Source organism: Bubalus kerabau, chromosome 1 (genome assembly GCF_029407905.1).
Source record: "Bubalus kerabau isolate K-KA32 ecotype Philippines breed swamp buffalo chromosome 1, PCC_UOA_SB_1v2, whole genome shotgun sequence".
Lineage (NCBI taxonomy): Eukaryota > Metazoa > Chordata > Mammalia > Artiodactyla > Bovidae > Bubalus > Bubalus kerabau.
The window spans coordinates 7,376,425-7,399,648 of record NC_073624.1 but is presented as its reverse complement, the minus strand read 5'-3'; the positions used below and the strand labels follow the sequence as shown (position 1 = coordinate 7,399,648).

The following is a 23,224-nucleotide window of genomic DNA, read 5'->3' as shown; positions in this document are numbered from 1 at the left end:
TCTTTCGACTAGACTTGCCCACATGGGTTCACTGAGGGGGAGCCCAGAGCCAAGGGAGGGAGAGAGCAGTGGAGGGCAGGGGCCACTCTGCTGAGGGGACAGAAGGGAGAGGGCGGATGGCAAGTCCCTGGGGCCCTGCTGCAGCCTCCACTCTTCCAGACTCACCCTCCACCCCACAGCCTCCTGGCAGACACACACACACTCACCACCCTCCTTGCTCTCTAACTGCCAGGAATGCAGGCTGTCCCCAAGCTCTTCCCCCTTGCATTCCTCAGCAGCTACTCCCACCTGGCAGGGCAAATTATACCCTGGCCTGGCAATAAAAGCCACTTTCCAGAAAAAGAAGCTTCGGAGGCCCCGAGAGACGCAGCTCACTCTCTCACACTGCCCGTGTCTGACTCAGGGGCCCGGTGTCCCTTTAAGCAGGGAGTACAAATTCCCACCCCGGTCCCTCCCTCCTGCTCTTCCTGACGTCAGGAGGAAGGCGTGTGTGAGTGAGTGAGGGGCCTGAGGTGCCGCATGCTCACACACACACACACACACACACAGAGTCAGACACACAGCACATCTCTCAGACCCATCCCTGCTCATCAGCTCCAAGCACGCCAGAGAGAGACCGAGTCTGAACGGCTGCAGGAGGCTGTGTGGGACCTCGGCCGCCAGGGAGAGGTAAGGGGCTAGACCCTGGGACAGCGGGCGCTCCAGCCCTGGAAACTGGCTTTAACGATGGGGGGCAGAGGGAGGTGCAATGGTGAGGGGGGGGAGGCTCTGGGAAGGTGGGCCCCCTCCCCTTGGGCTGGCCCAGGCCAGTCCAGTTTACAGAGGAGAGGCAGGCATATGTGAGTGTGGAAGAGTCCACCCGGCCATCCCGCCCCTCTCCCTCGCTCTGCCTGGCCCCCAAGGGAAGCTGAGGCTGCGTGGTTCCTCGTGAAAGGGTGTCTGTGTGTGTGTGTGTGTCTGGGACTTGTGTCTGGCTCAAGAGGCAGAGAACAGCAGACACCTGCCAAGCCGTAGCCGCAGCCTCCTGTCTGGGAACCAGGGGGGAGAGAATGACTGGAAAATAATTGGGTTCCTACCAGACGCTGAAAGCAGAGTGCAGCAGGGAGCGACATGGATCGTTCCCCCTGGAATTTGGGGCTGGGGCCAGGGAGGGACCGTCGGGGGCGGGGGCGGGGTGGCAGGCAGACAGTTGGACCTGGAGCAGCTGTCTCATCCTGACTCTGTTTCTTCCGTGATGTGTTGGGGATAATTGGGCTAATTGGCTTGGAGAGGTGGCTCCATGCTATTATTTCCCCCTTGGCCTTGGAGCCACCCCCACCAGGAGCTTTTGCTTCTCCCAAGGCCACTCCTCTCCCAGGCAGGCTGGTCTTGCGCTGACCTCCACCATTGCCAGGGCGCAGCCCCTGGAGGGCAGGGGTGATCAGCCAGGGTCCACTGGGTCCCCTGCCATGGGATTCAGGGACTCAGGCAGCCTTGGGTAGTAGTGCCAAGTCCCCAAGTGGCCTGACCCTGGCACAAGGAGTCCAGGCGGAGATAAGGGGTGATGCTGGCACCCACAAGGGAGACAGCAGGTTCCTGCCAATCTGCCAGCCTGCAGACTCTTCTCAGGGAGAGGGGAGGGGGCCGCGGGGAGCGAGAACAATAATAAATACAGACTGTGAACTGCTGCATCCGCTGGGGCTGGGGGAGGGGAGGAGGAAGTGCACCCGGGTGGAGGGTGGGCCACCTTTCTGAGAGCCTGGCAGCATGCCTGCCTGGATGGGCTTCAGGGGAGGCCTCTCCCTGGGAAGGGGGCTGTCTGCAGCCCCCTGGGGGATGGGGAGCCTGTCCTGCAAACCTGACTCTATCTCAGAAGCCTCTGAGTCCTCCAAATTCTGGATCTCTCCTCCCCCCAGCATTTCCTTGAAGTCTTTTCAAAAAACATCTATTTCCCATATTTGCCCCGCCCCTCTGGGTCTGTGTGACCCTCCTCCAAAAAACAAAAAAAAACAAAAAGAAAAGACAGGTGTAAGTAGGAACCAGCTCACAAGGGCCTGGGAGAGGCCAGAGGACAATCTTGGCCACAGAGCTTTCTCCCAGGCCTGGAGAGAGGGGATGGGCAGTGGTCACGGAAGTCCGCTGGCCGTGGAGGGAGCCGCCCTAGGAGGAACTTGGGGGTCCCACATTGCTGGGTGGTGAGGGAGGGAAACCCGCAGGCTGGTCTGGAGGCAAGTCCCCTGGAGTGGCACCAGCAGAGGGCGCTCAGGGCCTGGCTGAGCTCATCACACTGGTCACAACTAACATGGCCAGGACCCGAAGACTGGTGGAAAGAGGAGGGCTCGGGGCAATTCGGACCTTTGTCCACGCAGACCATTACGATGGGAGGCAAGAAGCAATGGGACGGCTCTTCCCCCCTGCCCCAAGCCAGCGAAATGATGGGCACCAGGATAAGTGGCCTGGCATGCTGGAAATCCCATGGGTCCCGTTGATTTGAGTTCAAGCTCAGCCACTCTTAAGTGTGATTTTGACCAGTCCATTCCTCTTTCCAAGGAGGGCTCAGAGTGGGAAAGCAACTTGCCCAGGGTCATACAGCCCTGCAGGGCTGGGATGTGAGCAGGGCTCTCTCGTGGTGCCCATCCTGGCATCCATACCCTCACTAATGCCCACGAAGCCCAAAGGCCTTAATCATAAGAGCCCTCCAGGGCAACCTGGGGACATGACAAGGAGGAGAGTTAAAGGGTCTCAATTAAGCTCGAGTATTGGCTGGGGCAGTGCCCCCCCACCCCGTACACACACGCACACACACATATGCACACACACACACACGCGCGCTGTGGGAGAGGGAAAGAACCAGGTTTAATTAGGTCACCTCCAGCTGCTCCAGCAGCTTTGGCACTGATGTATTTTAAGGAGTGTCTGAGAGGCTGGGAGAGGGCAGGGGCACTGGGCAAGAGCCGGCTTCTGCCTGGTGGTCCTGAGGCTGTCTCCTCGCCCTCCTCAGGCCTATCCTGGGTAAGACCTCAAAGTCCAGAAAGCCCTTCCCCCATCACCCTGTGTTCCCTGTCCTTCCCCCTAAGTCATCGGACCCACGCCTCCCACTGTCTGCTCCTTTTCAGTGGGGGCTTGGGCTGGGATGCTTTTATGGAGGGAATTGTTTTTAAGCTTGCCGTAGTTGGCAAGTGACTCACCCAAGGTCACGGTCTGAGTCAGCACAAAGCCAGGAATAGAACCCCAAGCCCGGTTCTTCCTTCTGTAGGGGTGGCGGGAGCTTGCAGGGACCGGCATGTCCTCCCTCCCTCCCTCCTGCCTGAGGCCTCTGTCCTGCCCCCACCTAGGGTACTAGAGTGTGGGCCCCAACTGGCTGTGTGACCCCAGCAAGACTCTTCACCTCTCTGGGCCTCAGTTTACTCCTCTGAAGAATGGGGTTATAATGATAATTACCTTGTAGGGCTGTTGTGAGGAATAAATGAGGAAAGGGGGCAAAGGGCTTGCACGCCTCTTGGCACGTGGTTACTAATCCATCGATGGTGGCCATGATCTTGCCATGACCAACCACCCTGTGTTCTGCTTGTCTGTCTGTTCCCCCCTGGACCCAGGCTCTCTCAAGGCAGGGCTGTCTCTTCTCCTGTTTGTTGTCCCAGTGCCTGGCAATCACACTCAGTTAAGCGTGTGCTTTTGACAACCTCAGAGGAGAGGTGGAGTGACCCTCATGCGTCATCTGGATCAATGATGATTCATGTAGCCGAGGAGAAAATTGAGGCCCAGAGAAGGGCAGGTGCTTGCCCTAGGTCACACAGCCTCGGGTGGTTGAGCCAGCCTCGTTTCCCTGACCTGCCCAAAAGGAAAGGGATTCACAGGGTCAGCAGAAGACTCTGACAGCCATCTCCTGCCCAGTTCTTTTGGGGGAGTGGATAATTGGAGGAGCCCCAGCACCAGGCTGATGGTCACCTGCTGATGTGGCTGAATCACCATTCACAGCCCCATGGCGCTATATCAGGACCTTGCCTAGGGTTATCTCTGAACAGCTCTGATGTTTTATTTTTACCTCCCCTGGCCTTTTGTCTGCAGAACTTCTGGGGCTTGATCTTCATGCAGGGAAATGAAGAGGAGCTTGGCTGGCAGGGTCAGAACCAAAATACTCTCAGGGGCACCACTGACACAGCTCCTTGGCTCCTCTCGAAACCTGGACAAGGACTATGATTCACGCTATTTGACAGATGGGTAGACTGAGTCTCTGGAGAAGGAAATGGCAACCCACTCCAGTATTCTTGCATGGAGAATTCCATGGACAGAGGAGCTTGGCAAGTTACAGTCCATGGAGTCACAAGAGTCGGACACAACTTAGTAAACCACCACCAGAGTGAGTCTCAAAGAGAAAGTGTTGAGACTTCCCTGATGGTCCAGTGGCTAAAACTCCAAGCTCCCAATGCAGGGTGCTCAGGGTTCGACCCCTGGTCAGGGAACTGGATCCCACATGTTGCAATTAAAGATCCCACATACCACAACTAAGATCTGGTACAGCCAAATATCTAAATAAATAAATATGTTGTTTTAAGGGAGGGTCACCCCACTAGGACACTCTAGAGCCAGGAGTCAATCCTGGGTCATCTGGGACTCAGGCTGTCCTCTTGCCCTCCAGCTGCTAGTTCTGAAGGGCATCATTCCAGGCCAGAGATGGCCCCAGGCAGGCACACCAAATCCCTTGGGGGTCAGGCTCTAGCTCTGTTTGAGTTGAACCAAATATTCTACAAACACATCTAGTTCTCTGCTCTCAGTTATTTCCCCTTTGCTTTCTCAGGGAAAATTCTTGTAGGAACTTATCCTCAGAGGAAGACACCATTTGCTTTCAGACAAATCTGGCCTCTGTCGCGTACCTGCTGTGTGACCTTGGGCAAGTCACTTCACTTCTCTGAGCTTCAGCTTCCTCATTTGTAAAATGGACACAATTGTAATTTCAACATTTTGCGGCAACTGGGAGATTTAAAAATGGAAAATAATTTCTGTAGACTCTGTGGGTTCCCTGGCAGTCCAGCGGTTACAACTTCACCTTCCACCACAGGGGCTGCTGCTCTATTCCTGGTCAGTGAGCTAAAATCCCATATGAATGGTGGCCACAAAATCAAAACGTAAAACAGAAGCAGTATTGTAACAAGTTCAATAAAGACTTAAAAAGGACTTTTTCGTAAAGACTGTATATAGCATTCAGACGATCAAAGCCCTGGCTTCCCTTGCCCCCTTCTGCAGCAACATTCTGGAGAAAGAATCTGAGCTGGAGGCTTGCTCTGCATCCCCTGGTTTGGCTCTCTCTAGTTTCCCAGGCTACCTTGCACCGTGCAGCTTCTTCAAGTCCACGGCTCTGGCATGGATCAGAGAGGCAAAGACTCTGTCCAAGGTCACACAGCAAGTCAGTAGCAATACAAGGACTGAACCCAGGACTCCTGACTCCCCACTCCAGGGCTCCAGAGTCAGATTGCCCTGGTTCAAGCGCTGGCTCAGACATTAATGGCTGTGTGGCCCCGAGTGAGTGACAGCCTCCCTGAGCCTCAGTTTTCTCATCTACAAAATGGGGTCATAATAGCAAGAGCCTTACAGTACTGAGGCAGGGACTAGATGAAAGGAGAAACTATGAGGGGCAGGGCAGGGACCTAGTGGGTGGGCGAGTCCTTGGGGAAACAGGAGAGGTGAGAATAAAGAGTGGGTTTGGCTCCAGGGTCTCTCCTTTCACCCACTCCCTCTCCCCCCGCAGCCCGTGCCCACCTTAGCCACCCTGCCTGGGAGGAGCGCCCTTTCATCTAGCACCTACTCAGTGCTTCCCACACTCCATCCCGTGTGGTCCTCACTGATGCCCTTGGAGGAGGTGCTCTCGTAATCCTCATTTTCTAGCAGAGGAAGGAGAGAGGGGAGATCCCAGCCCCAAATCCTTCCCGAAGGCCAACTCCCCACCTTCTCCCAGGGTGGGTGGGGTGATGGATGGGGAGTGGGAAGGCATACATGTTCTATCTCCTTCCCCTTCCCCTCTGCTGCCTGGCCCACTGCGGGAGGGGAAGGAGGAGGCTGCCCTCCACCCCTACCTTGGATAGTGCCTCTTACCCCTCCCCACTGCCCACGTCGCATGGAACCTGAGAGCCAGGCTCATTCAGTCTTGGGTCCGGAGGCCTGGCTGGCCAGAGCAGGGCCCAGCTCAGCTGCATCTCCCTGGCAACAGCTGAGGACCGCCTCAGCCCCTCCCCTACCTCCTTCCCTCCCCTCCACCCCCTGCGACCTCCCAGCACAGGCTGTCACTGCCAAGCACAATACCAGGCCTGGGAAAACTGTGCAGTGGGCCGCCCAGGACCGCCTTGCTTCCTGGAGAAAGGGAGGCCGAGTTTCTCTCCCTGCCACCTGCCACCCTCACCCAGGTAGGGTAGGGGGCACCCAGGAGTGCACCCCAGGGCATCTCCTGCTCTTCTGTTGTCATCCTGGGTAGCTTTGCTGCCTGTCTTCCTTTTCCCTAACAGTGTTATTGAGGTATCATTCCCACACTATATAATTTATCTGTTTATGATGGACAAGTCAGTGGCTTTTAGTGTATTTACAGAGCTATGCAACATCACGATAGTCAACTTGAAGACATTTCCATCACCCCCAAAAAGAAACTCTGTACCCATTAGATGTCATTCCTCATTTTCCTTCGCCCTTCCCAACCCCTAGAACCACTAATCTTCCCATCTCCATGGGTTTGCCACTTCTGAACATTTCACATACGTGGAATCAGGTAATATGCCATCTTTTGTGACTGGCTTCTTCCACCTAGCAGCATGACTTCAAGGTTCAAGGTTTCAAGTCCAGCTGTCGTATAGCTCTATCAAAACTTCATTTCTTTTTATGGCTGAATCATGTTCTGTTTCGTGGTGAACCACACAAAGACATAAACCACATGTCTTCATCTGTTTATCTGGGGATGGGCCTTTGGGTTCTTTCCACTTTGGGGCTTTTATGAATAATGCTGCTGTGGACATTCATGTGCAAGTTTTGTGTGATCGCTTTTCTTCTTGAAGCTTCCGTTTTCTTCACTCTAAAATGGGGACAAGGGAATTCCCTGGAGGTCCAGTGGTTAGGACTCTGCTCTTTCACTGCCAAGGGGGCAGGTTCAATACCTGGCTTTTAAAAGTTAATTGATTAGTTTGTTGTTGTTGAGTCGCTCAATCGTGTCAGACTCTTTGCGACCCCACGGACTACAGGATGCCAGGCTCCCCTGTCCGTCACCCTCTCCTGGAGTTTGCTCAAACTCACGTCCATCGAGTCGGTGATGCCATCCAGCCATCTCATCCTCTGTTGTCCCCTTCTCCTCCTGCCTTCAATCTTTTCCAGCATCAGGGTCTTTTCCAATGAGATGGCTCTTTGCATCAGGTGGCCAAAGTATTGGAGCTTTCGCTTCAGCATCAGTCCTTTCAATGAATATTCAGGGTTGATTTAATTAATTCAATTAGTTAACTAAATGGGGATAAAAGTGCTAAACCTGGCCCCTGCCTGCCTCCTCAAGTGGGCTCGGAGAGAAAAACTGCACCTCAGCGTGAAGGACCCTGAGGGGCAATTCTGACCCTCTGTCTGCCTCCCTGCGCCCCCGCAGCAGCTCTGCGGGCTGGATGGAATGTGTTGGGGGCCTGCTGAGGGGGAAGGACACTGAATCTCCACTCCCAGGGACGGCAGAGCCAGCTCATCACCTTGACCCAGAAAAGTCCCACCTGCTGTAGGACATTGAACAGTGGCCAGGAGACCTGCCAGGGAGTTGAGTGGGGGTGACTCCTCAGCTATTCCAGTCCATGCAGGGCTCTAGAGTCCGAAGGCATCTTAAACGCCTCCCTGGAAACTATGGGTTTGCAGGGGGCAGGGAAGAGATGGAGGTCAGAAATAGACTTAGCTCAGAGATTCACCTCTGGTCCCAGGGTGGTGGAGGGAGTGAAGGAATGGGGGCGAGGGGGTGGAGAGCCTGTCACCCTCACTCCTATATGTCATGGGCCATGGGCAACTCTTTATATCCCTGCTTAGTCAAGCCTCACCATAGCCCATGAGGGAGTGAGGCAGGGTTTCTCAGCTCCGTTGTACAGGTGAGGAAGCTGTTGTTCAGTCACTCAGTCGTGTCCTGCTCTTTGCGACCCCATGGACTGCAGCACACCAGACTTCCCTGTCCTTCACCATCTCCCAGAGTTTGCTCAAACTCATGTCCATTGAGTTGGTGATGCCATCCAACCATCTCATCCTCTGCTGCCCCCTTCTCCTGCCCTCAATCTTTCCCAGCATCAGGGTCTTTTCCAATGAGTTGGCTCTTTGCATCACGTGGCCAAAGTACTGGAGCTTCAGCTTCAGCATCAGTCCTACCCAAGAGTACTCAGGGTTGATTTCCTTTAGTATTAACTGGTTTGATCTTGCAGTCCAGGGGACTCTCAAGAGGAAGCTGAGGCTGGTGGAAGTGCTACCCAAGCCAACAGCTAACATGCAGCGAAACTGGAGCTCTCCTGGTCCAGGCGTCCTGCTGGCCCCGCTGTGGCAGGCCACCCGCTCCAGGCTCAACAAATAGTCTAGCGTCTCTTGGAGCCAAGAGTTTTCCATCCCAGGGGACCCGGAGGGTGAATGGGTGCATGGATGGGGTAACTACATTCTCTTCCTCCGCAGAGAAAAATACAGGACGAAGGACTTCCCTGGTGGTAGAGTGGTTAAGAATCAGCCTTCCAATGCAAGAGATGCAGGTTTGATTCCTGATTTGGCAATAAAATCCCACACGCTCAGGGCAACTAACCCTGACCGCTCAACGAAAGATCCTGCATGCCCAACTAAGACCCGATGCAGCCCCCCCAAAATAAAAAGAATGACTTTTTTTAAAGTTTATCCAGGCACTGAGCTGCTGTCAGGGGAACTTCTATGGATTAGCATTGATAATAGCAATTTATTGGGTATCTACAAGATGTCAAATGCTATCACACACACACTAAATCATTGAAGCCATAGTCCCTTTGCACGGTAAGCATTCTCAACTTCCTTTTAGAGAGGAAGAAACTGGGGCTAAGGAAAAATCTCCAACATTACAAAGAGCTCACCATACCCCAGTCCTACTTCTAAGTATGTAGAATGTCATCTAATCCTCACAGTGATCTCTCTATGAAATAAGAACCAATGCTTTTCCCATTTTACAGAACAGGAAACCAAGTCAAAGGCTATGAGTGTTGATCAAGGCTGCACAGCCAATAGTTAGAGAAGGATTCAAACCCAGGTCATTGGGGCCTGGAGCCCACACTCCCACCTGCTATGTTGAAACTGTTGAGTGGCTTGCTTGAGGTCACCAGGTTACAGGTGACAAAGCTGAGATTCAGACCCAGGTCTATAGATTGGAAACTGTTGGCAATTGTGCCAAATTGTGTTCCAGGTCATCGGCCACTTTACGCATCCCACCTCCTAGGCCTCCAAGTTGAAGAATTGAACTGCAAGCTGGAAGGACTTTGTGGTTAGTCTCAGTCAGCTCGGTCCACCATTAACAAAACACCACAGACGGGGGGCTCCACGGAGACATTTAGTGAACATCTCCACGGAGATATTCCGGTTCTGGAGACTAGCGGTCCAAGTTCCGTGTGGCAGCATGGTCTGGTTCTGGAGAGTGTTCTCTTCCTAACTTGTAGACCACCCCCTGCTAGGGCTTCCCAGGTGGCTCAGCAGTAAAGAACCCACCTGCCAACACAGGAGATGCAAGAGATGCAGGTTCGATCCCTGGGTCAGGAAGATCCCCTGGAGAAAGAAATGACTGACAACCCACTTCAGTATTCTTGCTTGGAGAATCCCATGGACAGAGGAGCCTGGGGGGCTACAGTCCAGTGGGGTCGCAAGAGTGAACAGTAATGAAGCGACTTAGCACGCTCGCACGCCCCCTGCTGGCTGTGTCCTCACAAGGCAAGAGGAGAGGTGGCAAGCTCTTGGGCAGGCATGAGGAGGGAAGGGTATCTCCTTCTAAGGACACCAATCCCATAATGGGGGCCGCACCCTCCTGACCTCATGTAAATACTTTTTTATTTATTTGGCTGCTCTGGGTCTTAGTTGCAGCACTTGGGAATCTTTAGTTGTGGCATGCGAACTCTTAATTGCTGCACGTGGAATCTACTTCCCTGACCGAGGATCAAACTTGGGCCCCCTGCATTGGGAGCGAAGAGTCTTAGCCAGTAGACCACCAGGAAAGTCCCCTTCCTTACCTCATCTAAACCCAGTTACCTCCCAAACGCCCCCATCTCCAAATACCATCACATTGAGGGATTCAGATTTCAATAGGTGAATTTTAGGAGAACACAGTTCAGGCTGCAGCAAGGTTCTAAGACCCTTTTGTCTTTCTGGTGAGGACCCTGTGTCAGGGAGGGGCTGTGAGTGGCCTGAATTCACGGTTGGGAGCAGCAGGCAGGCCCAGCCCTCCAGACGCGTGTCCAGAAGCTGCCCACCCTGGTCCACACTCACCTGTACCTCTCTCTCCCCCCTTCCAGACGGAGCCTGTGGCTGGTGAGGCCGCCGAGCAGGGCCAGGCCGGGCCCTGCCCGTCAGGAAGCCCAAGCCCTTCTCCGGCCCCTGAGCCTGGGAGCCCGCCTGGCTCTCCCGCTGGCCCCGCCATGACTTCGGAGTCTACGCCGCCCGCGGTCGTGCCCCCGCTGCACTCCCCCAAGTCCCCTGTCTGGCCCACCTTCCCCTTCCACCGGGAGGGCAGCAGGGTCTGGGAGCGAGGCAGTGTCTCATCTCGGGACCTGCCCAGTCCCCTGCCCACCAAACGGACCAGGACGTATTCAGCGTGAGTACCTGCCCCTCGCCCAGGCTCCACTGATCTTTCCCAAGACGGAGCTCCAGGTGGGGCTGTCTGGCCTCTTCCTCCGCCATCCCCTGCTGTCCTCACCCGAGGGCAGGGGAGCTGTGTAAGGACCTTCTAGTAACCACGAGCATTCATTCATTCAGTCTACCAAGCTGTATGGAGCTCCTTCCCCAGGGGATCCAGTGATAAAAAAGGCAACACCTCAGTCCACAAACTGCTTATAATTCAGGGGGAGTTTGTCCACAGTTCACGACAGCTGGCAGGGTTAGGGGTGAGGACCCAGCATCGGGCTTCAGGGAAGATGTCGTAGCTGGCCTTGGAAGATGTATCAGGAGAGGAGGGAAGCTGAGTGCTCCCACTGGATGAAACTGCCTGGCCAAGAGCCGTGGCACGTGGCTGACCTCTGGAGAGAGGTGGGCAGGCTGGACAGAGACCAGCCCTGGGCCTTCGGAATTAGGTCACTGGGGGGAGTCAAATTGAAGAGGAGGTTTGTGCCAGCCACCTGGGCTTCCCTGGCGACTCGAACAGTAAAGAATCTGCCTGCAGTGTGGGAGACCTGGATTCGATCCCTGGGTCGGGAAGATCCCTGGAGAAGGGAATGGCTACCCACTCCAGTATTCTTGCCTGGAGAATTCCAGGGACAGAGGAGCTCGGTGGGCTACAGTCCAGGGGTCACACAGTCGGACACAACTGGTAACTAACACTTTCACTCATGGGGGCCACGCGGAGGCTGGTTTGGCTTGGCCAAAGGAGGGGTCTGATGGCAGGTGCAGATCGTCCCCTGTGTCCACACCAAGGCCAGGCACAGAGCAGAGGCTTAATAAGTGATGCATGAAGGGCTGAGTGACAAATGAGCGAATAGGATGGAGACTGCTGCTTCGGAAGAGAGTGAGCTCCCTGTTCTGGGAGGTATTCAAGCCTAGGCTGCACACTCTTCACTCAGCAGTCTTACAACAGGAACTCACGTAAGCCAAACCAGCCTCATGTGGGGAGGGTCCTGTGTACAGAGAGGGGAACTGGCTGGCAGTCAGGCGGCCCACTTGCTGGGCCACCTGGGAGAACCAGTTTTCCCTCTCTGGGCCTGTCTCCTTATTGTCCAGTGGGGTGATGAGAGGACTGAACTAGTCGCACTATAGGTGGTTTCTGCTCCGGGGAGGGTTTTCTAGGCAGGCTCTGCAGGCAGGGCGCAGGAGGGCTGTGTGTGTGTGTGGGGGGGGGGGGGGGGGTGTCCAGGGAAGCAGGGGGTGGCGTGCTCAGGCCACATGTCCAAGCCTCCTACCCTATCTTTAGGACAGCCCGTGCCTCGGCTGGCCCGGTGTTCAAGGGTGTCTGTAAGCAGTTCTCACGCTCACAGGGCCACGGCTTCATCACCCCCGAGAACGGGTCGGAGGACATCTTCGTGCACGTGTCTGAGTGAGTCCCTCCCAGCTCCCCGTTCTCGGCTGGGCCCTGCTACAGGGTCCCAGCAGTGCCTCCAAAATGCCTCCCTAGGCCTCTGCCCTCACTGGCTGAAGTCTGTGGTCCTGGCAGCTTTTTTTGCTCCTAGGGCCTTTAGGGGCAGTGGTGGAGGAGGGCTGGGGCCAGGTGGAGAAGGGGAACCCCAGAAGCCCTGGGACCCACTGCCTGAGTCCTGGATCCTGTTCCCACACCATGGGGGTTTAGGGGGCTGGGCCAGCCCCTGGGCCTTTCAGCCTGGAGGGGGGCTAGGAGAGGCGGGGTGGTCTTGGTCTGGACCCCAGCCCTCATGCCAGGCGTGGCCTGTGGAATCCCTGAGCCCTGAGCCTTGGGGACCTCCCTGAGTCCTCTCACGCTCTGAACATTATAGCGGTGGTCCCCAACCTTTCTGGCACCAGGGACCGGTTTCGTGGAAGACAATTTTTCCATGGACCGGAGAGGGATGATGTCAAGATGATTCCAGCACACTGCGTTTATCGTGGGCTTTGCTTCTATTATTATTACATCAGCTCCGCCTCAGATCATCCGGCATTAGATCCTGGAGGTTGGGGACCCCTGCTTTACAGCATCGCGAGGGGCGGTTTTGATTTCTCTTTTACGAGTCTGGCTCTGGCTCCACGGCCTCGGGAGGCCCAGGGTGAGGCTGCCCTCAGGCCAGACCACAGGGGCTGTCCAGGGACGAGGCATCCCCAGGCTGACGCCCCTCTCCCCGCACCAGCATCGAGGGGGAGTACGTGCCGGTGGAAGGCGACGAGGTGACCTACAAAGTGTGCCCGATCCCGCCCAAGAACCAGAAGCTCCAAGCTGTGGAGGTGGTGCTCACCCAGCTGGCCCCGCACACTCCCCACGAGACGTGGTCCGGCCAGGTTGTGGGCTCCTAGGCTGGGGGCCCCCGTGCCAGCCGCCGAGGGAGGGAGGGAGCCACACAGGGCGGACGGGCCGCAGCCAGCCCTGCGCCCCACCGTGCCGGCCGCGCCAGTCCCCCGGGCGGCCTCGGTGTGAACGTGTGTGTCTGTGCTTGTGGACATGAGTGTGGGCCTCCATCCACCCCGTGACCCTCGTGTGAGCTGGACCGAGGCGGAAGCCACCAGACCTGCCTTCTCTGCTTATCTGCGTTCTCCTCCTGCCCCTCCCCGCCACATATGCACAGGACCCTCTTGCCCTCCTAATACCCGTCCCAGGGTCCAGTGAGCCTCTGAGGGCCGGTGTCAGGCCTGGGGCTGGGAGTCAGGGCATTGGTGGGCCCTGCCCTACCAGCTTGCTCCCCTCGCCTCTGCCTCAGGCCTGGCCAGCGGGGTTGTCGGGGGCGACTCTGCCTGTGCCACTCACATCGTCCCCTCTGGGCTGGGGTCTCCCCCTGGGACCTGGATCTTTCTCCCCCAGAAGCCAGGCCAGTGAGTGCTTTGGGGGAGCCCCCTGGCCTCTTGCAGGGGAAGAGGGTGAAACCTGGAGGCAGACAGCCCCTCTTCCCCACTGCCAAGGCCCAGCCCCGGCTCCTTCCTCCTCTCCCCCCAGCACACTGGAGAGGCAGGAGGCAGTTTGGGGAGCTCAAGGCCAGCCCCTCCTCAGCAGCCTGGCAATGGCGGTAAACCCCAAACTGAGGCCACGTCCACCACCCTGGGCCGCGCTGAGCCTTGCCGCCTCCGCCCTCCTTGGAGCTAAGCCTTCAGTGGGGTGGGGGCATAGGTCCCCAAGCCTGGACGGAGCCACCCCCTTTGCCCTGACTCACAAACCCCACTGATGCTCAGCCTGTGCCCACCCATCACAGCTGCGAGGACCCAGCAGTGGACACACACACCCCCCTCAGGCAGGGCCGGGCAGGGGCACCCACCAGAATAAGCCCTTAGCCTGGGAGACCACCAGCCCTGCAGGCCCCTTGCTGGACCCTGTTCCCAAAGCCATGCGGTAGAGGCTCCCGCTGGCCCCCCACAGGCCAGTGGCCGAGGTGTGGTCCCCATCTTGTCCATCCCTTAAATGCGTGGCAGCCCTCTCCCCTTTGACCAGGACGGGTTTGTGTGCACTCTTGGGTAGTGCCCCCTCCACCTACTCCCTTCCAGAGAACACATCACCTGGTGGGGGAAAAAACAGGGTTCAAAGGAGGGCTTGCCAGGGGGTCACCCTCAGGAGACCCAGTCTGAGTAAAAGAGGGGCCCGAATGCCCACGATGGGGGGTCAGTGACTGTCTAGGAGGATCCCGGCCCTGTTGCTATGTGTACCCCACCCTGTCCGGAGGCTGGAAGACCAGAGCTGTTAGGATGCACTGGCCAGCCCCCTAAAACTCAGAATGGCCCCAGTTTGAGCTGGGCCTACTCAAGCAAGGCCTGAAGCCTTTCACCTGAGGAACAGGCTCCCTGGCTTCCTCGGAGGAAGGTTTACTGGTGCAGGTTAACTCCTGGGAACCCCAAGACACCCGCACCCCCACCAGGAGTAGGCTCCCCCCTTTTAGGCACCAACCAGGAGGCAGACTGTGTTAACAGCAACCCTGGCCCGCCCCACTCATGGCCCTACAGTATCCAGTAAGACCTCCTGAGACCCCCACCAGCCTCCTGGATCCCCCATCCTTCCTGACACTGGCAATAAACCCTCAACTGTGACTCAGCCTGGCCCAGAGCTGCCTGTCTGTCTGGGTCCTGGGGGAGGGGGCTGGGGGACGACACCCCAAACAGCTCTTGTTTGGGGTTCAGTGGCCCACCCTCCTGGACTGTATCACATCTGCTATGTGACCTGGGCCAAGTCCCTGCCACATGCGTCAGTCTCATCTGCAAAATGGGGGCCGGAACAGTGTCTGTGACGGGAGCCAATTAGCCACTTGGACTCCATATCGCGCTCCACAGGGTTTAATATCCATGAGATAAAGTTCTCACGAAAGTGCATGGTCCCCACTGCTCTGCACCCCATGGAGGGCAGACAGGCAGGCAGGGCGGGCTCTATCTCGTACCAACATTCGTACACGCTTCCCACATAGACAGAAACCTGTTCTGCCAAGAGTCTGGGCAGCAGCTGCAGCCAGGGCCATCGGATTGGGCTGGAGGACGGAAGCGAGGCCCACCAGGAGCTGACCGGCTGTGGGTGGCCGTCCACACAGATCCTGGGCCCGTAGAGCTGGGCCTTCAGTAGGTAACACGAGGCAGGGGTCCTGGGCCAGAGGGGGGGCCTCGGCACCCCCCAGTGCCAGGGCCAGGGGCTCTCTGAGGCGTGGGCAGCGCTCCCTGGAAGTCCTAAGAGGCAGGTGTGGGCCCTGGTCACGCCTTGTGGGCTGTCTCTGGGAAGAAGAGCTCGCGGCATCGCTGCACCGTGTCCTGCGGCGACACCACGCTGTGGCCGACCGTCCGTGGGTCGGTGTAGATCTCAAAGTCGTTCCCGCCCTACACATGCAGGAAGGGCAGTGAAGGCATGTGTACACATGTGGTGCCTCGAGGAGGCTCCCAGGTTTGGGGCCCAAAACCCACCCTGGCCTGGGGTCCCCTCCCCACACTGGATCCTACACATCTGCTCCTCTGGCCCCCCTCAGAACCGCCAGGAGGCCCACCTTCACCACATCAGCCCTGACTTGCTCTGTGACACGGGGCAAGTGTCCAACCAGCTCTGGGTCCCAGCCTTCCAATCTGTATAATGGGGCTGTTGAACACTGACTGCTTTCTGGGAGTTTCCCAGGAGGTGTGTCCCATCATCCCGTGTCCTGGTCCTGATCTGGGGGGCTAGGGGGACCTGGGCTGAGCCTGAGGCACACTTACAGGGCTGGTCTCGTTCCCAAAGAAATGGATGGTGTCGAAGCAGTCCTGGTCCAGGCTGTCCAGGCAGTAGCGCTTGTCCCAGCCCTCAGGGAAGACGTCAAAGCTGATCATGCCTCCTGCAGGGTGTTGGGGGGCGGGCAGATGAGGTGAGCAGAGGGGCGGCTCACAGGGCCTTGGGCAAGACCCTTCATTCGTTCATTCATTTCAACAACGCCTAAGTGCCTACTGAGCACCAGGCGCAGGGCACCGACAGGCTCAGGATCCTCACGGGGTTACGATCCAGGTGGGAGGAGGGGCGGGAACTGACCAGACCACTTCTCAGCTCATGTAAGTCAATGGCAGGGGTCAGGGGTGGAAGGGTAGGGAAGCTCCCCAGCTGGTGTGGTCTGGGGACAGCTCTCCAAGAAGGTGACACTGAGCTGAGACCTCAGCCAGAGTGGCAGCTGCCCGGGAGCCATAAGATCCTCAGGGCAGAGAAGGGGTGTGCAGGGCCTGGGTTTCATTAAAGTCAGAGGGAGCCTCGGAAGGGCTCTAAGCAGGGCTGTGACAGGGGCTGTTTGTCCACAAGGCTCCCTCTGGCCACTGTAGGGGGAAGAGGCAGTGAGGGTTGCCTGGGTTTAGGGGAAGCTTTGGGGGCTGGGGTCCCTGCCTGTGTTGGCTCAGCCTGCCCTTGATGCACCTGGGGGACTGGGAAGGGTTTCTGAAGATGCTCGGGGTGCAGCCTGGCCTTGGCAGCGAGGCCCTGCGTGGCAGACCTCTCAGGCCCTCTGTGGGATGCACGTACCACGGGAGAATCTCAGTCCTTTGCCGGCAAACTCGGTTTTCAGGGCTTCCACGAACTTCTCCCGGATCTTCTCCTTCTGCAGAAGGGGAGGGAGCAGACTGAGGTTTAGGGGGCCACGTCTGCCAGGCCCTGGGCTGGGCAGACAGTGCCTGTGAGCTCACTGAGCCTGCCAGGTGGAGGTCATGACCCCCACTTTACAGATGTGGAAGCTGAGGCTCAGAAAGCGCCGATGCCTTGTTCAGGGTCACCCAGCCTCTGGCAGGGCCAGAAGTCCTGAAAGTAAATTCAGTGCCAGCTGTGTTAGCGGAATTCGGGCAAGGTATCCTGAAGGAGGCCTTGGAGCAGAGACTCGAGGAGGAAGGCTGAAGGGATGGGACGGTCTGAGTCCTGAGTCACAGTGTCCACCTCAGGGCGGGGCTCAGCCCTGTCAGCTCTGCCCAGCCCAGCCACGGCTCAGAGTGTGAAGAGCCAAGAGCATGCAGAGACCTGTGAGTAAGTGGCACTGGTGGGCTAGATGCTCAGTCGTGTCCGACTCTTTGCCACCCCATGGGCTGTAGCCTGCCAGGCTCCTCTGTCCATGGGATCCTCCAGGCAAGAATACTGGAGTGGGTTGCCATTCCCTTCTCCAGGGGATCTTCCTGACCCATGAATCGAACCTAGGTCTCCCGCATTGCAGGCAGAATCTACCAACTTGGCTATGTGGGAAGTGGCAGCGGGCAAAGAAGTCAGCAGGAGGCGGGGACAATCACAGCACCCACCACGCAGCAGTGTGCCTTCACTGAGCACCTCCCACGGGTTCCCGGCTCCTACCCCTCTGGGCAGGACCTTGGAAGTCTGCAGCATATCTACAGACACCAAGAAAGGGACGCTCACTCACCAGCCCAGGGATTCCCCAGCCTGGCCTTGCTGGAGCCACAGAGGGGAACAGCCATGCTGGGCCTGGAGGGGAGCATCTTAGCTGCTGAGCTGATGGGGGCCACGGCTGTGGGAGCGGACGGCAGGCCCGCTGTGGCCGAGGCACCAAGATGGGCAGCCCCCATCTGGCCACCTTGAAAGATCAGCAGGATGATCAGCACACAGAGGGCCTGGAAGCCAGTCTGGGGAGCTTGGACATGTCCCAGGGGACCAAGAGCCGCTGAGGATTTCAGAGCATGGGGGTTAAGGCGCCCAGTCCTGCACTGTAGTCAGTGATGGGTAGGACTAGAAATGGAAGAGAGGCAGGTGGCGGCCAGCAGTCTGGAGCCTGGAAATGTGGTCCAGGGAGCACATGAGAGATAAAGGCAGGCTGCCTAGGTCCCAGGCCCAGCCGCTGTGCCTCCTGGCTATGACTCTGAGTCGATTTCCTGGGCTTAAAGATAAGAGGTGTATTGAATGAACCCTGACATACTCTCATGGGAACAGAGATGAGGCATATAACCTTCCCAGAAAGCCCTGGCTTCCCAGGGAGGCCAGCCTCTATCAGAGGCCACTCTGTGGGTCCAGTGTTAGAGCTAAGGGTGCCCCAGGCTCAGAATAAATGGTCCAGGGCAGCTGCACTGTCTGTCTCCAGGGAACCAGGCTGGTCACCAGACAGCCCCACGTGCCAAGTCCAGCCTTAGCAGAGACCAGCACGGTGTCCTCAGGCTGGTTCACATGCTTTCTGGCCTCAGTGTCCTTAGACCCTGTCCTCAGGGTCTGTGGGGGCTGAAGGAAGGTAAAACATTAGTATTAGATCTGTGCTGGTGAAGTGCACACAGATCAGAAAGTTCATGGCCCTCTCCAGTATCAGAAGAAGGCAGAACTAGACCCAAAATATAAGAGAAGACCCTGAGGACTGTGGGAAGAGTCAGCGTGTTCCACCTCATGAGATGGGAACTGTGATCATTATCACTTTACAGGTGAGAAAACGAGGCACACAGCAGAGAAGCCCCTTTTCCAGGTTGCTGGGCAAGTGGGAGGTGGAGCTGGGATGGGAAACCTGGGTGGCCTGAGAAAGGGCCACCTCTCCATATGTGTGTGGGAGGAGGTTCTTGGCCAGTGGTCAATAACCCACTCCAACAAGGAAGTCTCCATGCTCGGGGGCATTGCCTGTGGGCCTTGGGGCCCAGGGCGGGAATGGGGATGAGCTAGATAAGCTGGGAGTTGTCACCAAGTCCCACACAGCCTCTGGGAAACATCAGAAGGAAGCAAGCAGAAGCCCAAGTTCAAATCTTTGGGCTGCAACTCATTCCCTGCATAACCTTGGGCAAGTCACTTTTCTCTGAGCCTCAATTTCCTCATTCATAAAATGGGGACATCATCATCTATTTCATTCAAAAAGTATGTCTCGAGCACTTTTGTCAGGCACACGCTGGGCCCATGGATCTAGAGCCAAGAGCCACAGAAATCCCAGCCCTTAAGGAGCTTACAGCTTTAGTGAAGGAGACAGATAATCAAGATTTAAAAATAGGTGATGCACTGGATTAGTGGGTGGTGAAGGCTGCTTGGGAAGAAAGAAAACTTTGAAGATGAGGAAGTACAAGAGGGTGCTGGGTTAAGTGTCACGCTTAGGGAAGGTGACACTGGAAGGTGACACAGAGGCGACACACAGCTGATGTGATGGAGGTGAGAAGACACAGCCCTGAAGCAGGAGACAGTCTGCTGTCTCTAGAATTAGCAGGGAGGGCATGGCTGTGGCAGAAACAGCAAAGGGGAGAGCAGAAGGGCAGGCCAGGGCACCTCCCAGGCAGGCCAGGGCACCTCCCAGGCAGGCCAGTGGCTGAGAATGCACCTTGCAATGCAGGGGACGTGGGCGCCACCCTGGTCAGGGCACTAGATTCCACATGTTGCAAGGAAGACCCGAGGCAGCCAATAAATAGAGTTTAAAAAGGGCAGCCAGTGGGAAGGTCAGAGATGGGCTGATATGAAAAGGCCTGGGGGACGGCCTCCATCCCTGAGCGCTGAGGGCAGGGAGTGATGAGCAAAATCCAAGTCAAGGTCAGCGGGGGGCAGCACACCCAAAGGTGACAGGGATCTTGGTGTGTTCCAAAGACAGACGCACAGGGAGAAGGTGTGTCTGAGCCAGGCAGACCCCCAGAGACCACGGGAGGTTGGCCAGGGGGCCCATGGAAGGACTGTTAGGCAGGGCAGCCAGATGTGCTTCAGAAGGTTCTCAGTGGCGCTGTTGGAAAACAGGTGGGCAGGGGGCAGAGGCACACACAGGTGTGAAGGGATTTTTTTTGAGACCAACTCGGGAGGCTGAAACCCCAGGAATTACTGTTGGACTCTGTAGGGGTGGGAAGGTGGGAGAGACGCCCCAGGCATTGGCTCAGGTGAGCAGGTGGCTGGTGGTCCTGGTCGCCAAGGGCAGCCACCAAGCCAGCAGCGCTGGGAAGACACAGAAGTGCCGACAACCGTGGCACAGAGCAGGCGTCCGAAAGGGTACTGGTCGAATCAGAACAGCCTGCCACCACGGATCCCTTTCACGGATGAGAAAATAAAGGCTCAGAGAGGTCAAGTGACTGAGGTCCTAGAGACTAAGGCTGACAGTGGGTGGCGGCACCTTGTCCAATTCGGAGAACTCAATTCGCTCCTCCAGGGTGCAGCTCCGGCCGATGGGCGAGATGTTCAGCATGCCGTTCCGGAACTCGATGAAGGTCCCACTGGGGGCGAGGGGACGGGTGGAGGGGCAGGGAGGCGGAGCCAGAGAGAAGAGGGACCCTGAATTCAAATCCAGTCCCACCGGGACTTCACGGGGGACACGCATCCACCCCTGGACAAGTCAGAACCCATCTGTGAGACTCCATGCCCACCACCCCCACGCCGGGGAGGGTGCCCAGGAGGGGCGGGATCTCACCGCTTCTTGGGCAGCCTGAGCAGGGCCATGTAGCGGAGGCAGAAGTTGATCAAGTCCTGCAGGAGCTCTTCCCCCAGGTGGTTCTGGATGGTCTGGGCAAGGGACACAGGGCTCTGAGGGTGGTGGGCACGGCGTCCCTCCCGCCCAGGACAGAAGGCACCCAGAGACTGTTCCACTGTGGAAAAGTGTCCCAAGACCCGGGGGAGAGGCAGGCACTGACCTGCTTGGAGAGCAGCCGTCCATGCTTATACTGCACCGTCCCGTTCTCAGCAAACACGTAGTCAAACTTCTCGATAACTTCAGGTCCACGTAGAGGCCAGAGGGAAAGACAAGAGTGTGAGACTAGATACCCAGAGCCAAGGAGAGAAGTGAAACCCACACTCCTTGGTCTGGCATTCAAAGCACCCTTGTTCCATCCCCAACCTGCTTTTCCAGCCTCCTCGCCTTCGCAACTTGGTTTTTTCCCAAACATGCACACAAGCCCGTCACAGCCTTAGGCCTTCCCTCCTGCAGCTCCTTCTGCCTGGGATGCCCTCCCCCTTCGGTTCTCCTCCAAGCTGCAGTTCCCTCCTCTGGAAGTCCCCCAGGGCTTCCCGGCAGAGGACATCATTTCTGCCCTGCACTCCCACAGGCCCTCGGCACAGGAACTTCTTTTCTGTTTTGCAACTTTCATCACTGTGCCACCGAGGCTGGCTGCACGGGGGCAGTTTTTGACTCTCACTGCCACCAAGAAGCGGCTGGAACACAGCCAGGAGGCTGCTGCGGGGTCAGGTAGGGGGAGAGCACCCGGACGATGGTGGGGTGATGGAGACATGGATGCAGGAGACCTGGACGCGCGGAGACATTTTTGGACTTGCAGATAAAATAGACAAGGGGTTGGGGAAAGGGGGCTTTCCTGATGGCTCAGATGGTAAAGAATTCACCTGTAATGCAGCAGACCCAGGTTCGATGCCTGGGTCAGGAAGACGACCTGAAGAAGGAAATGGCAACCTACTCCAGTATGTTCGCCTAAAGAATTCCATGGACAGAGGAGCCAGGCGGGCTACAGTCCATGGGGTCATAAAGAGTCGGACATGACTGAACAACTAACACTTTCACCCTTGGGGAAAAGTCGAGGAAGCCTCTAGATCCACAGAACTGCCAGGATGACTTTAGAATCCTCCTCTGTTAAATGAGATAATCATACCCACCCTAAAGCATGACAGTTGTGAGGATTAAATGAAAGGAAGTTAATACAAGGTCATTTTCAACCTGTGGTAGCTGTTATTGATTAGGTCCATTTTAAAGATGAGGAAATCAAGACTCAGCAGGGAGAACTGAAAAAGGAGACTATGAAAGGGCTGGATTCTGTCTGCTTGGTTCCCTGCTGTTTCTCCAAAGTCAGCACGGTGCCTGGCGTATACTAAGTGTTGAGGTGTTAGTCACTCAGTTGTGTCTGACTTTTTGTGACCCCCATGGACTGTAGCCTGCCAGGTTCCTCTGTCCATGGAATTCTCCAGGCAAGAATACCATTCCCTTCCCCAGGGGATCTTCCTGACCCAGGGATTGAACCCAGGTCTCTCACATTGCGGGCAGATTCTTTATCGTCTGAGCCACCAGGGAGGCCTGGCACATAGTAGGTGTTGACCAAATGTTTGTTAAATCCCCGGAGCAAACACCTGCCTATTCACTCTGCTTGCTTTGCCCCACAGAAGCAGGACTGGGTCTTTGAAGGCACATTGCTCCAGGCGTCTCCCAAACTCCCCACACCCTCCACTCCCACCACCCAACTGTGGAATTGGTTCTGGCCTCTCTTACCTTCATCCCCCTCTCCCAGCTGCTCGGCAATTTTCGAGTAGTCAGAGCCGCCCACCACACCAATCTGCACCCTACTTCGCAACTTCTGCAGGAAGGCAGCCACCTCTGGGTCGATTTTCTGCAGGGGGCAGGGAAGCACAGGCTCTGTCGGCATGTCTGGGCCGTCCACCCAGCCCTCACTCAGGGCTCAGAGTCCTGGGAGCCCATGTTCCACCCAGATCTGGGGCCAGTCAGGGTTCAGAACCCAGATCTCCAAATTAGAAGCACTTGGGTTCAAACTCTGGCTCAAATTCCTCAATAGCAGGATGACCTGAGCAAATGGCTTTGCCTTTGCCTCAGTTGTCCCATCTATAAAATGGGGATCACAGTAGAACCTGGAGAGGGTCACTGTTAAGGATTAAATGAGACAGTGCTTGGAAAAACAACTAGCAACCGGCTTCCCTGGTGGCTCAGTGCCAGAGGATCTGCCTGCTGATTCAGGAGACAGGTTCATCCCCTGCTCCAGGAATATCCTACATGCCATGGAGCAACTAAGCCCGTGAGCCACAACGACTGAGCCTGCGCTCTAGGGCCAGTACAACTACTGAAGCCCAAGAGCCTGTGTTCCACAGCAAGAGAAGGCCCCGCGATGAGAAGCCCAAGCACCTGCAAAGGAAGAGTAGCCCTGCTCTCTGCAACTAGAGAAAGCCCTCACTCACAGCAACGAAGACCCAGCACAGTAAAACTAAATAAACAAAACAAAACAAAAACAACTAGTGACTAATCACTTAAAAAGATGTCCCCCCAAGGAAACATAAACTAATGAGTTTCAGTCCTTGTTACTCAAAGCTGACACTATCTAGGGTGGA

The 23,224-nt window shown here is 56.6% G+C and overlaps 2 protein-coding genes across 3 annotated transcripts in view; one reads left to right on the top strand and one right to left on the bottom strand.

Annotated features, from left to right (window-relative positions):
• The first annotated feature begins 556 nt into the window (after window positions 1-556).
• CSDC2 (cold shock domain containing C2) lies at window positions 557-13,144 on the top strand. Its single transcript, XM_055566389.1, has 4 exons — window positions 557-669; window positions 10,476-10,774; window positions 12,083-12,205; window positions 12,966-13,144. The coding sequence occupies exons 2-4, from the start codon at window positions 10,599-10,601 to the stop codon at window positions 13,126-13,128; spliced, it is 462 nt and encodes a 153-aa protein (XP_055422364.1). The 5' UTR covers window positions 557-669; window positions 10,476-10,598; the 3' UTR covers window positions 13,129-13,144.
• Window positions 13,145-15,068: 1,924 nt separating this feature from the next.
• The window catches only part of PMM1 (phosphomannomutase 1), a 109,479-nt gene continuing 101,323 nt past the window's right edge, over window positions 15,069-23,224 (bottom strand). For both annotated transcript variants that reach the window (XM_055566325.1, XM_055566316.1), the window contains 7 exons: window positions 22,377-22,494; window positions 20,800-20,876; window positions 20,580-20,671; window positions 20,286-20,385; window positions 16,766-16,841; window positions 15,982-16,097; window positions 15,069-15,612 (listed from right to left, as the gene is read on the bottom strand). In XM_055566325.1, the coding sequence (XP_055422300.1) occupies window positions 15,490-15,612; window positions 15,982-16,097; window positions 16,766-16,841; window positions 20,286-20,385; window positions 20,580-20,671; window positions 20,800-20,876; window positions 22,377-22,494 (702 nt within the window). In that variant the 3' untranslated portion in view covers window positions 15,069-15,489. The remainder of the gene's footprint in view (window positions 15,613-15,981; window positions 16,098-16,765; window positions 16,842-20,285; window positions 20,386-20,579; window positions 20,672-20,799; window positions 20,877-22,376; window positions 22,495-23,224) is intronic.

Coding starts and splice junctions, on each gene's coding strand:
- CSDC2 (XM_055566389.1), top strand. CDS start 10,599: ATGACTTCGGAGTCTACGCCGCCCGCGGTCGTGCCCCCGCTGCACTCC. Junction 10,775..12,082: donor CGGACCAGGACGTATTCAGC/GTGAGTACCTGC, acceptor CCCTATCTTTAG/GACAGCCCGTGCCTCGGCTG. Junction 12,206..12,965: donor ATCTTCGTGCACGTGTCTGA/GTGAGTCCCTCC, acceptor TCCCCGCACCAG/CATCGAGGGGGAGTACGTGC.